This window comes from Lipophrys pholis (assembly GCF_963383615.2).
Source record: "Lipophrys pholis genome assembly, chromosome: 6".
NCBI lineage: Eukaryota > Metazoa > Chordata > Actinopteri > Blenniiformes > Blenniidae > Lipophrys > Lipophrys pholis.
The window spans coordinates 26,590,694-26,604,092 of NC_137629.1; the positions used below are offsets into that span (position 1 = coordinate 26,590,694).

Sequence of the window (13,399 nt, forward strand, 5' to 3'; positions counted from 1 at the left end):
TTTGTGAAGATCAAGGAAGCTTTGTGGCGTGGCCTGCAAATCAAATCTTTATGTAAATATCATTTTCTTTTTTCTTTTTTTCTTTTCTTTTTGTTTTCCAGAGTGAAAAATATCTGCCACTTCCAGCCATTTGACTTATTAAGTTTGGTAAGTTTAGCTCGAAGGCTAGAATCAAGACAAAACAGGTAGGCTGGTTTTGTTGTTGTTTTGTAGCGAGCAACCAATAGAAATCACACCAATTACTATGTGTTAATCGCCTGGGTTGTTTATCAGTAGAAACAGCTGGACAGGAAAATACTGAATATGCTGCCTTACTAATTTCATCCTTCAACCACCAAACAACCCAGTCTCACAGCAGTTGGTCAACTGGTCATGAAAGTTATTGATTCGTGTTCAGGAACACCTTTTGCACCTTTTATCTGTGTCACGCAGAAGGAATTTCAAACTAATACATTTCAGTTGGACTTATCCTTCGTGTCATAATTTCTTTTCCTCCACATTTATACTCTGAATTTTTATCGGATTTCTCAGACTATCTCTCCAATTTAGTACCGAGTTCAGATAAATTCATAGCGGGTGATTTTAATCTTCATGTCGATGTAGACAATGATATCCTCAACTCTGTATTAGTCCCACTAAGGATTATTTCCTCCACACTATCTATCTATCTATCTATCTATCTATCTATCTATCTATCTATCTATCTATCTATCTATCTATCTATCTATCTATCTAAATAAAATTTAATTGACTTTCAAGACTTTGCACTTTTGTCAAGGTCTTATGTCTGCTTGAATTTTTTGTAGCTGCCCAGCAACTGCTTAAAGACAAATGTAATCCATAATTTAAATACTAAATAGGCCTAAATGGTCATTTGTGAGATGTTGCGATGACAGTAAATTCTATTGAATAACATTTTAGTGAAAAACCACATTGAATGATTTTCTTTGTCACTCTATCTTTACACTACTTCACTACAAATCTGCCCTGTGATGGACTGGCGACCTGTCCAGGGTGTAGCCTGCCCCCGCCCATAGTGAACTGGGATGAACTCCAGCACCTCGCTGCCCTGCACAAGATAGAGCGATATAAAAGATCAATGGGTGGATGGATGGATGGTTTACAAATCTTGTGATTAAGCTTGAAAAAACTGAATTTTTCTAAAGAAATTTCAAAAATTGAGATTCATACTATCTTGTTTCATTGGAAAAGCAACGAGCCGATGTGTTTGTGGTACGTTGAGAAGGTATGGTGCAATTATTGCAGTGTGCTTTTCACCTAAATACAGCCTGGATAGGTTCAAGTGCCTTTGACTTTTTTACTTTAGGACTTAGGTTACATAAAACAGCATTAGCTGCAGACCATACTTTCACAGGACTAAGGGAATGGCAGGAATACGCGACTGTGAGCATGCCCTCTTAGCTTCCTCTGCCAGAGATAAGCACCTGCGGAAATGCACATCAAAAACTGTCGTCGTGACCAACATGATTACTCTTTCCATACTTCCAAGTTCCCCGTTCACAGCACAACTGTAGGCGTTTTGCCTTATATGGTCCAAAGCGACTGCCTGGGTGGTCATGGGACATGCCTTGTTTGTTTTTTTCCGGTGCAGGGACTCAACGACGCCATTAGTAAGGAGAGTTTCTCTGAAGTCGCCAGACTTTGATGACGTGCACCCACTCATTCTTCCCCAATTCTCTCTCTCTCGTCCTATTTTCCTAACGGGTGCTTTCTTTCCTCTCTTTTGTGTTTGTGAGCCTTTTATGTTGCTGTCACTCTGTCTTTGTCTGAGGCCCTGTCACTCCAGCACTTATCACTCCCTGTCCCTCTCCCACATGGCAATGCCTGTCTTGGCCAAGTCTATGCGATGGCTTGTATGAGTTGGCGTGTTGGCTTGCGTCTTGCTGGCGTGTTTGGTGACGTTCACGTTCACACGTGTTGTTTGTAGAGGATGAACTGTGATTCACACCCTGACGTCAGGGGCCTCAAAGAAAACGATGAAATCAATTCATGTCAGTGCCCGAGCACTTTCTCTGAGAATATAATGCAATCTAATCTAATCTAATCTAATCTAATCTAATCTAATCTAATCTAATCTAATCTAATCTAATCTAATCTAATCTAATCTAATCTAATAGAATAGAATAGAACAGAATAGAATAGAATAGAATAGGATTTGGTCAATGACACAATTGGCCTGTCATATTCATAATTGATGAACTTCATTTGCAGCTCTGTTGCTCTGGCTGACTCTCATTGTCCAGCATGTGACAACCTGAGCCTGCAGGGCAGTGAACCTGTGCACCGGAAAAGTCACAGTGGAAGAGTGAGGTCAAACAGAGAGCTGAGAAGACCCTTACACTGTCATGATAAAACATTTTGAATAGAAACACTGTCAATTCTCTTGTAAGGAGAGACTTTCCTATGAGTTCAGCCACTCAGCATCCCATGATCCCATTGTCACTTGATAAAAGGGGCCAAAATGTCACCCTTTGGAAAGCCTCCAGGGCGAATACTTGATGCACAAAACAAGCACTTTGACAAAAACAAGAAATGAGATTGAACTTAAGAGAAAAAAAAAAGTTATTATAATTTTTTTTTAAATTACATATTTTAAATCCAATCCAATTAAATAAATTAAAGACATTGTTTTTGTTTAATTTTCCATGAGTGCAAATTTTGGATGCGGAAGCACCACAAAGACCCAGTGTGCGGAAATTACTTATATGGATCAATTCATTATCTCCCTTCTGCTGCCGCTCCTCTGCACTGTCTGCATGAATGAGTGTGTGTGGACAGATATGTTCATGTGTCTGCACGTAGATCCTCAAGTATTTGTGGAACAAGCGTGCTGGCAGCCAGATTTGGACATCCGTTCATGACTCACTTGCAAGTCAAAGTTAAAAAGATCAGAATAGGGTGAAGGCAGGTCACATCTGTCCAGTGATCTGTCCCCTCCTCTGCAGGTTTACTAACCCAACTAAAAATGCACTGCAACAGGCTACAAAGACAGACTGGGAGAGAAAGTGTGACAGATACGACAAATATAACAACATCAAAACTGACAATGCTGGCAACAAATTAAAAGTCTTGAGTTTGTCTTTAACAAATAGAGAAAAGAGTAGTGATTAGATGAATGGTTGTGAGCCAGTCACTCCGCCTCGCTATGGGAGGGTCTAATATTTTCTCGCACACACACAACTTGGGATGTCCTCAAGTCAATTACTGTGAGTGTTCAAATGCATGAATGCCACACTCACTGTGACAGATGCCAGGATTGTCATTCCGTTAGCACCATATTTGCCCTCGACTTTGATACACTCACACACATCCGTCTGTGTCTTTTACTAAGTTTTAGTTCAGTTTTTTTCATGTTTATTTTGGATGCAGTCTTTCAATCAATCCTCACAAATCCACATTTGGAGATTATACAAGCCATTAGAAAACGTGGAAGCACCTCTCTCTGGGCCTACATTCATCTGTCCCTCTGTTTACAGAGGACAACACACAGATCTTTATTCGGAACAGCCAGAAGGGAAGATTTATCTACAAGTGCACCCAGGCTTTAGCATGATGGAATGACGCAAATAGAGACCAACAAAGTCTGCTGAAGTCCCACACTGTCAGTGTAGATGGGTTTTTATTTACAGCCTGCTTCAAATGAGTAAAGTACATGAAGCAGTTCAAGGGAAGAAATGCAATGCTATTGTATGGAAATTACCTCAAATTATATCAAGTTGTAGTGTAACAGTGTAAAGCACTTTGAGGACTGCTTATGCGGAGCAAGGAAAAACGCTGTACAAGTGAAATCTATTATTTCAAATCCATTTAGTATTAATAAGTATCTGGCTCGTTTTGTTTTCTGTACAACAACTCAGCCGGTGGATGTTTCATTAGCTAATTGTTTGTACCAGCAGCAGCCTGGCTGACTTTAAGGATATCTTGCCGGCATACAAACTCTCTAAATCTGTCCTATCTGTGGGAGCAGAAACATTTGCTAATCACCATAATATGGCTTTCTGTGAATTACACTTGCAGTAAAAGCAGCTAGTGTGGTGAAGGAAATATGGTATGCCATCTGTATGAACTTCAAAGCTGGTTCCAGTCTTCCTTTACATTTAGTCAGTGCAGAAATGTGTCCATCAGTTATCGCAGCAATTCAAACATCAAGAAAAAAGACGTATTGACTGGATAAAAATAGGATTATGTCTTTAGCATCTTCAGAAAAAATCTGGTTTTTAAAATTTGGATAGAAAAGTTGTCACATATTTATGAAGCTTTTGCTTTTTTTTTTTTTTAAGGTTATAAACAATGTGCTGAATAGTCCAAGTTGATGTTATTAATCTGGTAAATTGTGGATAATATTTTTGCATTGATTATATATAAGTTAAATGAAAATAAAGACAAGGCCTAGAATATTGGGAATATTTGATGATACTGAGAAGAACCAGAAGGACACTGAATTCAAATGTTTTAAATTGAATTGGTGTTTTTTTAGGGGGGGAAGAAGTCAACATATTTATGGTATCTTCCACAACAGTGGAACCCCCCCGTGTATAAATGGTGGTACAGTCCGCTTTGCGCGCTAAAGATCAACAGTAGCAATGGCGTCCAGGTCAGGTGAGTGTGTGATGACTGTGAACACTACAATGCAGATACATGCTGAATTATGCTTGCAGAGGATAAAGTATAACAGCAGCGAGTTTGTTGTCCAGGTAGAAGAGGGACAAAGCGCAAAGCGGAGGTCCAGGTCGAGGAGGAACCCTGTGTGGAGAAGAAGGACCGAGGTGGGGAGGTGGAGGAGGAGGAGGAGGATGAAGAGCAAACAGGGCCAAAAGTCATCATTGAACACTGGTAAGTAAATGACAGGTTTCCAGAGTAAGAGTCTTTTACTCACATGACTCTAAAAGGACGTTACTGCTCTCAACAATTTAGTTCGCTTGCTTGATTTCGCTCAAATCCTGGATGTCACTGGGATCATAAGAACATTGATTAACCCCAAACATGCAACAACTGAGCACAGATGGTGTTAATCGTTTGTATTTAGACTGCAAACAATATTGAGATCGCCTGAAGGCATTTTTAGTTGAAAATCTGCAAAAATAGGATATTTCCTCAATCTCTGAACTATATTTTTAGTAGCTTATATTTTTCTTGTCCCCAGTCATCCAACTACGTTACAAACTAATGACAAGTAGTATGAAAGGCCAACGTTTATACATGCATTAATACTGACTAGTGTGATTTCAGGAGTTAAAAAAATTAATCCTGCATCATATTGTTAATTTTATTGATTTGGATTTTAACAACAAATAGACATGTTTAATTTGTTGTCACAAAATACATGGGGGCATTCTGTTCAGACTTGCTTTTTGAAAGCAAATGTCTTAAAAACATGACAAATGTCAGCACTGAATGGCTGTCATTTATGTAATCTGGTATTTATTTTTCAAAGTCACATTTTTCTGCATTGGCATTGTTCTGTGTAAATATCTTTTGTTTTTGTTTGTGTCTGTAAATGCAATAAAGGAAAGTTTTAAACACAGTCCGTGCATAAGTATTTTGATTGTTTTTATGCAGTCAATGTCTGAGATGATGTTTAAAATGCTGAACAAGCTGGTCTGTTCTCTTTCACAGTAAAAGCTGACGAGTGTATGGGCGTAACGCTGAGGAGGTGAAGTCTGCCCTCTTGGCTACCAGCCCTGAACTGAATGTGGTCCTCAACCCTGAAAAACCACGAAGGAATAGCTTTGAGATAACTCTGTTTGATGGAAGCAAAGGTAGAGTGCATCATGGCAAATTCAGAGTATCCTCACTCTTAAAGTCTTCCAACACTGAACAATGATTATATCATCAGTAGTCATGCATGCATAAACATGCACGTTGTACTTGCAAAGGTTATACTGAATTACATAGATTTGAACACACATTTCCCACAACATTCACATGAGTCATACTTTGAAATATCTTTTCATCCTCAAGTTGAAAAATTGTCATGGGCCACAGATCAGAAGACTAAAAAAGTTTTTCAGAGCACTGTAAATCCTTATGTCCCTTCAACTGAAGGCATTAGCATCCTGTGCATTGTTTATATATCTGTAACAGCGATATTTGTTCTCAAGAGATTACACGCCAATTGTTGCCTAGTGTTTTTCAGTTCCAATGTCAATATGTTCAATTTGTCCTGGATGGTTTCATGTGAGGGATGACTTTTGACACCTAACTGAATTTAATGGTTTTCCATTTAATGACGTGTCTGCTATGCCTCGCCTCTACAGAAACATCTCTGTGGACTGGAATAAAGAAGGGTCCACCCCGAAAGCTCAAGTTTCCTCCACCTGATGTGGTTGTTGCTGCCCTGCAAAAAGCTCTGAAGACTGAATAGCTGCCCAGTGAAGGTCTGTCTTAACAACTCCAATACTGATATGCAGAAAGACAAACGTTGATATTCCACTACATCCTGAAACTGTTTTAGGAATGCACAAGACTAATGTGAACCGTGTGGTGTTTCTCGGTTGTTTCCTATCATGTGCAGCAGTGCATTCAGGAGATATGACTGGTGGAAGCAAAATGATGAGGAGTGACCAAAGAGATTCTCAGTCGCTCCCCTGATGAGCCAAGCTCCAGCTGCCATTATCTTCTGGATACACAGTGCCATCTAGTGGAGCATCAGTTCCAACAGTTCCAAAATACGCAGTTCTGCTTTTTCATCGTTTTCAAGTGTTCCCATTGTCATTAATCAAAAGTTCATTGTGTTTTTGCATATATTTTGTTAAATAAATGTTTCTCATATTGTGTGAATATTTTATCTGTATTTAGCAATCTCAGACATCATCACATCTCTAGTGGTCCAATTAGAGAAACTTGGTTACACACTTTATTTTAAATTAAGGATTAATTTGTTAAAGGCAAAGAACACTTCAAGCTCACGTTTGATGGAAAGTCTTTTATGTGTAACACAGAATTCACACTATGGACAAGCAAGTGCTGACCGCTGTGTGGTGCCTGGTTTCTCCCCACAGTCCAAAACATGCAATTGAGGCTAATTAGTCATTCTAAATAGGTCATATACTTGAATATGAGTGTGTGAAGGTTGTCTGTCTCTGTATTTGCCCTGCAATGGACTGTGACCTGTCTAGGATGGGAAATACCCTACTAATGGTTGTATAGGGATGCACTTGAAATTTCACAGATTACACATAAAAACTTTCAGAGATCTGTGAAAAACAAAACTGGCATGTTCAAAATGACAAGTATTCACTGATGCACGGTATGATACATGGACCATATTGTGAGAAAAAATGGCCAGGGCTTTACAGCTTATCCTAAGTACTTTGCCGGGTTAAAAGAAGTGTGAAGTATTTTATAATTTTGTTTTAGTTCTTCAGCTTAAACCTCCTCCAAACCTGCAACAATTTAAACAATTCCACTTTTAAAACGGTCAACTTTTTAAACTAAAAAAAACTTTTTTAAATTCTTCATAACTTTTAAACTTCAAAATATTCAAACCTTTTGAAAGATTTTTTTTAGCATTGAAGTGGACGGGAATCTCATTCAACTTAGAGCCACGACAGGTTCGTCATACTTTCAGCTCGAGACTTCAATTAACTTTGAAAACGTTGCCACATCTGTCCACTATTCAGGTGAGATTCTCAGTCGGAGTCCGGCAAGTAGCGAAGACCCATTCAACGCTGCTTGCATCTTAATTATTTTTTTCTACTAATTTTGCCAGGCACATTGCTTTACAATTTGGCCATTGCATGCTTGTGGCCTGTGGTATTTATAGTACTTAGTATAAACGTTCAATATTAATCGTTCTTTAACACTCCGGCCACTGAAGAAAAAAAAAAATTCGGAGGCTAAAAAAAAACAAACCTTCGTGGCCTCAAAAAAAGTCGAAAATCATATTCGAGATTTTTTTTTCGGAGGCAAAAAAAAAAAAAAAAACCTTTGTGGCCCCAAAAAAAGTCGAAAATCATATTCGAGATTTTTTTTTCGGAGGCTAAAAAAAAAAACAACCCTTCGTGGCCCCAAAAAAAGTCAAAATCATATTCGAGATTTTTATTCACATTAAATCACTTAATTCTGACTATAACGGGTTGATTACTGCTTATGGACATGTGATTTTACACAGGATTTCCTTGATTAATAAAAACACATTTAAATAGGCAGCCCGGGATCCGTGCCTTTGTCCTTCGTACTCGACGAACTTCCACGAGGGAACAACGCAGCAAGCTGCTCTGTCTCTTCTAGTCCTGATACTGATGATAACTGCACCGTGTTTATGAGCTACATTCTGTCCTGAAGCATCTTTTCATCACTTCATTAAACCGCCTGATATGCATTTTGAGGAAGCAGTCACACGCGCTGGCATGTGGATGGACGGACTTTTTTTTCCACCTTGAAAAAAAAAATCTCGAATTTGATTTTCGATTTTTTTCTGGGGCCACGAAGATTTATTTTTTTTTTGCCTCGAAAAAAAAATCTCGAAAATGATTTTCGACTTTTTTTGAGGCCACGAAGGTTTTTTTTTTTTTTAGACTCCGAAATTTTTTTTTTTTCTTCAGTGGCCCTAAAACTCTTCCGTATAAATGTTCAGAAATCAACTGAATAAAATATTTTTTTAAATAGTTTTGGTTGCTTGGTGTTGGGGTCAATTGACGTGACGTCATCATTCCGCGACTCGGCACGGAACCAATTCGTCATGAGCACAAGTGAGGGTTTACTTTTATTCGATATTATTGCTCGAAATTAGTCTTTAAGTATATTCAAACTAGAAAGTGCAGACATATCTTGTAACGTTACGAAAGAGTTGATGTTGGAAACGGTTTTAGTCGTTCGTTTATCCACATGATTAACACTAGCTTAGCACAATATGCTAACTGGTTTGTGGCGCATAAGTGTGCGCCTCCTGATATGTTTACAGGGGTGTATTATTTGTCTCTCTTTCCTTTATGAGCAGACTTATTTACAACTACTTGTCAATATTGCATAACGGACGTTTAGACAAACTCTGTCAATGTGTCAGTATCGTCAACACTTACAGTACTGTGGTGTGTTTGAGTGTTATTGTGAATGTCTTCTCGGTACAATTGTGACCGCACGTAACCCGAGTTTCTCTCGTCAGTCATGGCAACAGAGGTTGTGGAAAAGGTTGGCGAGGATGCTCCTCCACCTGGGAAGCTCAGTACCAGGTTTGACCTGGAGAAGGAGACTGAGCTACGGTTCGAGGTGGAAGCAGGAGAAGCAGCAGAGCAAGTTGAACTCGAGCTTGTCACAGGAATGGCTGAGGTGTTTGGCTCCGAACTGAACCGAAACAAGAAGTACACTTTCGGGCCAGGCTCTAAGATTGCAGTTTTTACCTGGCAGGGTTGCACTGTGAATCTTTATGGGAAGCCAGAGGTAGGTACACAGATAAGGATGAGTGTGTGCACATTGGACTCCAGGTCTCTCCTATGAAAAGTATTCCTTTTTCAAAAAGCACATTTCACATTGTGTAGATTTGTCTTGTTCCTACTGTATAAATGGCTTAATAACTCACTGTGATTATTGCATATTTTCAGGTTGCTTATGTGTCAAAAGACACTCCTATGCTGCTTTATCTGAACACACATGCTGCCCTGGAACAGATGAGAAAACAAGCAGAACGGGACAATGAGAGGGGGCCAAGGGTATATTTTAATAAGGAAATCTTTATTATACGATCTTCAGACCAGGGTAAACTGTTTTGTAATGGCACTAACTGAATGGTCCTCAGGTGATGGTGGTCGGACCGACAGATGTTGGGAAGTCAACAGTGTGTCGTTTGCTCCTCAGCTATGCTGTGAGAGTTGGAAGGAGACCAACACTTGTGGAACTCGATGTTGGGCAAAGTGGGGTAAGAAGAACTGGCTGACATAATTGTAAACATTAGCCAAGTTGAATATTTCTTCCTGCATTAAGCATTGTAATCCGTATTGATGTTAAATCCTCTCGGGCTTCATCAGGTGTCTGTACCTGGGACTGTGTCTGCACTGTGTATTGAGCGTCCAGCAGATGTAGAGGAGGGTTTCTCAGTTCAGGCTCCCTTGGTCTATCACTTTGGCTCTACTACTCCAGGCACCAATATCAAACTTTACAACAAGGTAAGACAAAATATTCTGGATATCTGGACCTTTTCCATTCAAACCATCAAATCTTAAACCACAACTTAAGTAATTGTTTTCAAATATTTATATTCTTACTCTACTCTCAAGCTGACGTCGTGCCTGGCTGAGGTGTTTTCCCAGCGCTGTGAAGTAAACAGAAAGGCCAGTGTGGGAGGCTGCATCATCAACACCTGTGGCTGGGTAAAAGGCTCTGGGTACCAGGCTCTAGTCCACTGTGCTTCCACCTTTCAGGTGGATGTGGTGCTTGTGTTGGACCACGAGAGACTCTATAATGAACTAAAACGAGACCTTCCTCACTTTGTCCGGGTCGTGCTTCTACCCAAATCCGGTGGCGTGGTGGAGCGCTCCAAGGATTGCCGGCGAGAGGCTCGGGAGGAGAAGATCCGCGAGTATTTCTATGGTTTCCGTGGAGTGTCCTTCTACCCTTTTTCTTTTGAAGTGCGTTTCTCAGACGTCCGCATCTACAAGATCGGGGCGCCGTCAATCCCTGACTCTTGCTTACCCCTGGGAATGTCTCAAGATGACACCCAGCTAAAGCTGGTGCCAGTAACACCAGGACGAGACCTGACATATCACGTTCTTAGTGTGAGCAGTGCTGAGGATGGAGATGAAGGTGCGAGAAAAGGAATCGTGGAGAGCCCAGTCTGTGGCTTTATTGTGGTAACTTATGTAGACACTCAGGCACAGATCATGAAAGTCTTGTCCCCAGCACCAAGACCACTGCCGAGACATACTCTGCTTATAATGGACATCCGCTTCATGGATATGAAATGAAGCAACGCCTCGGGGAAGTGGAACTTTTGTAAACAAGAGTACTGTTGGATGTTTTTTTTCCCCCAGTGAATATAGTACCAAAATGCTGAAATTGTTAGCAGATATTAATTAAATTGCATAGCATAGACCATGCACTATTGGTTTTTCAGGCAAGGGATGTTTTATATGTTGAAAAGACGTATTTTCTGGGAAGAACTTTCATGAACACTGTAAATTGTTTTTTTATAATAAAATATTTTAAAGTGAACATTTGTTTGTGGGCTTTATACTAGCGACTATACTAGTGTGCATATTTTTTGAATCCTAAAAAAGTGAGTTTGGTTTTATTGAATTATTATTAAGTAAGATTTTCAAAAAATGGGATCAGATCTGAATATAACCTGTTTTTCTCAAAGGTGTTCGAGATGTTTTTCTTTTGCATTGTGCCCTTCCTGCAGAGTTCGTTCTTATCTATTTTGTAAGACAAAGGGCACTGACCTGTAGGCCGTATCCTAACCAGTATGGCAAGAACTGTTTTAGAGTACTACAAGAGGAGCTCATCAGATATTTGTGTTGTAAACACCCGGCACCTCATACTGGAGCACATTGTTCTTTTCACCTACATGCTCTTTTTAACATTTCACGTCAAGTGTTGGAAAAAGTCTCCTTGTATGGCAGGAACATCAATGATAAGGGGCACAATTTTTCAACAAGCAGGGATATTGACTAACGCAATGCTTTGTGTGTTAATGTGTTTCATTCACAGACATTCATAGATATTGTGACGTTTATGTAAAGTTGATCAAGTACAATTTGCATTTGCATACAATGGATTTGTTTTGTGTGGTTTTTTTTTAACCATCTAGTATAAAAGCTGATTTAGGTATTTAAATGTCCTTAACACATTGAATGTCTTCTTGACTGTTTTCTGTGCCTGGAAATGGATCGTTTGCTCTAATCAGCAGGATCTGGCTATGTTGTAGGTGTACGTCTCTACTGTAAGGGCTTTCAAATGATCGTGTGTGATCTGCATTCCAAACGAAAGAGAAATAGTCAGCATATTTGTGGCAGTTAAAATAAAGACATCCTGATACATTTTTGATTGGAGAGACATGATCTATCAAATACCTTTATTCCATATACAATAAACAGAATAATTCATAAGAAGTGGGAATGCCTTTGCCTTTTAAAAACAGTTAATTTTCTGAGGTAGCTTTGGACGTGTTTTGAAGTTACCTGACAGGAAAGTTTTCTTTTTAAGTTGGCCTCAAACACTCAACATAAAAACACTTAAAAATTTGAAAATAGATGAGGAAAATTTTGCATCTGGCTAATTTTTGTGCAATAAGCTAAAATAGGTGTAAGGAATATTACATCCTATTTGATGTATTTTACATTCATCATGTCTCACATTGAGGCTACATAGTGAAGCGGTGGGAGAGTAGTGGGTTCAAATACCAACGAGGGCTTTTCTGTGTGGAGTTTGCAAGCTCTCCCTGTGTGCATCAGTTTCCTCCCACATTCCAAAAGCATGCATGTGAGGGTAATTAGTGACCCCAAAAGTGTCCCTAGGTGTGAATGTGAATCTTTGTGGTTGCGTTTGCCATTTGATGGACTGGCAATCTGTCTAGAGTGTATCCTGTTCGTTAGCTGGGATTGGCTCCAGTGCCCAGCGACTTCCAACAGGATCTAAGTGGTATAGAAGTTGATTTAATTCCCTGGATCAACATTTTACTTATGTTTTGTTTGTTTTTTTGTTTACTCCATTTTGTTATGTTTGTAGAATGAGTTTTATAATTCTAATTTTTATTTTTATTTATTTGGGTACATTTCTATTTCAGCATTTCCATTATGTCCTTCAATTCAAGTGATCAGTTACTGTTTTGTTTAATTAAACCCAATGCATCAAATATTGCTTCCATTTTATTGCGCTTTTTTATGCTTTTATTTGATCTTTTTTTCCTTTATTCGTGGAACTACTTACCGCACACCACCTGTAACATACTGTGGTAAGTTCGCACTGCCCACCTATATGATCGATTGATTTATAGTTAATAAATCTTGCGTTTCAGTCAATTAATTTATACGACTCGAGTGTGACGTTTTCCGCTGCTCCCACAGACCACGCCCCCTACATCTCTGATTGGCTGCTCGTCCCACCTGAGGGACGACAGTCTAGTTCCGGGATTCCGATGTCGGCCTAGGAAGAGAGCTAAGTAGTTTGCTAGCGGCTAACTCAAGGAGGACCGAAACTACCCACGTCCCATAGACACGACAGCCCACATGTTTAACATCAGGTGCGTGTTTCTCTTGCTTTTGCCGTTGGCTGTTGAAATGAAAGCAGCTTGAGACGTCGCGTCGGTCATCAATGGAAGCGAGTCCGCCAGGTAACTAACGTTAACGTTAGCTAACTGTTGTAGCTGTGGTAAAGGACCGAGCGGTGTCGCAAAAAAAAAAAAAAAAAAAAAACTTTCGAGGCTGGTGTAAAAAGCTCAGCA

General features: G+C 39.5%; 2 protein-coding genes across 2 annotated transcripts; both read left to right on the forward strand.

Annotated features, from left to right (window-relative positions):
- Nucleotides 1-4,580: 4,580 nt before the first annotated feature.
- selenoh (selenoprotein H) lies at nucleotides 4,581-6,798 on the forward strand. The gene is made up of 5 exons (XM_080465247.1): nucleotides 4,581-4,620; nucleotides 4,716-4,854; nucleotides 5,638-5,780; nucleotides 6,279-6,398; nucleotides 6,536-6,798. Exons 1-4 carry the CDS (start codon nucleotides 4,605-4,607, stop codon nucleotides 6,383-6,385), a joined length of 405 nt encoding a protein of 134 aa, XP_080321373.1. The 5' UTR covers nucleotides 4,581-4,604; the 3' UTR covers nucleotides 6,386-6,398; nucleotides 6,536-6,798.
- Nucleotides 6,799-8,686: 1,888 nt separating this feature from the next.
- On the forward strand, nucleotides 8,687-11,167 carry clp1 (cleavage factor polyribonucleotide kinase subunit 1). Its single transcript, XM_080465485.1, has 6 exons — nucleotides 8,687-8,714; nucleotides 9,128-9,402; nucleotides 9,564-9,671; nucleotides 9,758-9,877; nucleotides 9,987-10,124; nucleotides 10,236-11,167. The coding sequence occupies exons 1-6, from the start codon at nucleotides 8,705-8,707 to the stop codon at nucleotides 10,920-10,922; spliced, it is 1,338 nt and encodes a 445-aa protein (XP_080321611.1). The 5' UTR covers nucleotides 8,687-8,704; the 3' UTR covers nucleotides 10,923-11,167.
- Nucleotides 11,168-13,399: the final 2,232 nt, after the last annotated feature.

Bases quoted from the DNA above. Each gene is read 5' to 3' on its own strand.
- clp1 (XM_080465485.1), top strand. The intron at 9,403-9,563 runs GTAGGTACACAG...GCATATTTTCAG, and splicing joins ATCTTTATGGGAAGCCAGAG to GTTGCTTATGTGTCAAAAGA. The intron at 9,878-9,986 runs GTAAGAAGAACT...GGGCTTCATCAG, and splicing joins TCGATGTTGGGCAAAGTGGG to GTGTCTGTACCTGGGACTGT.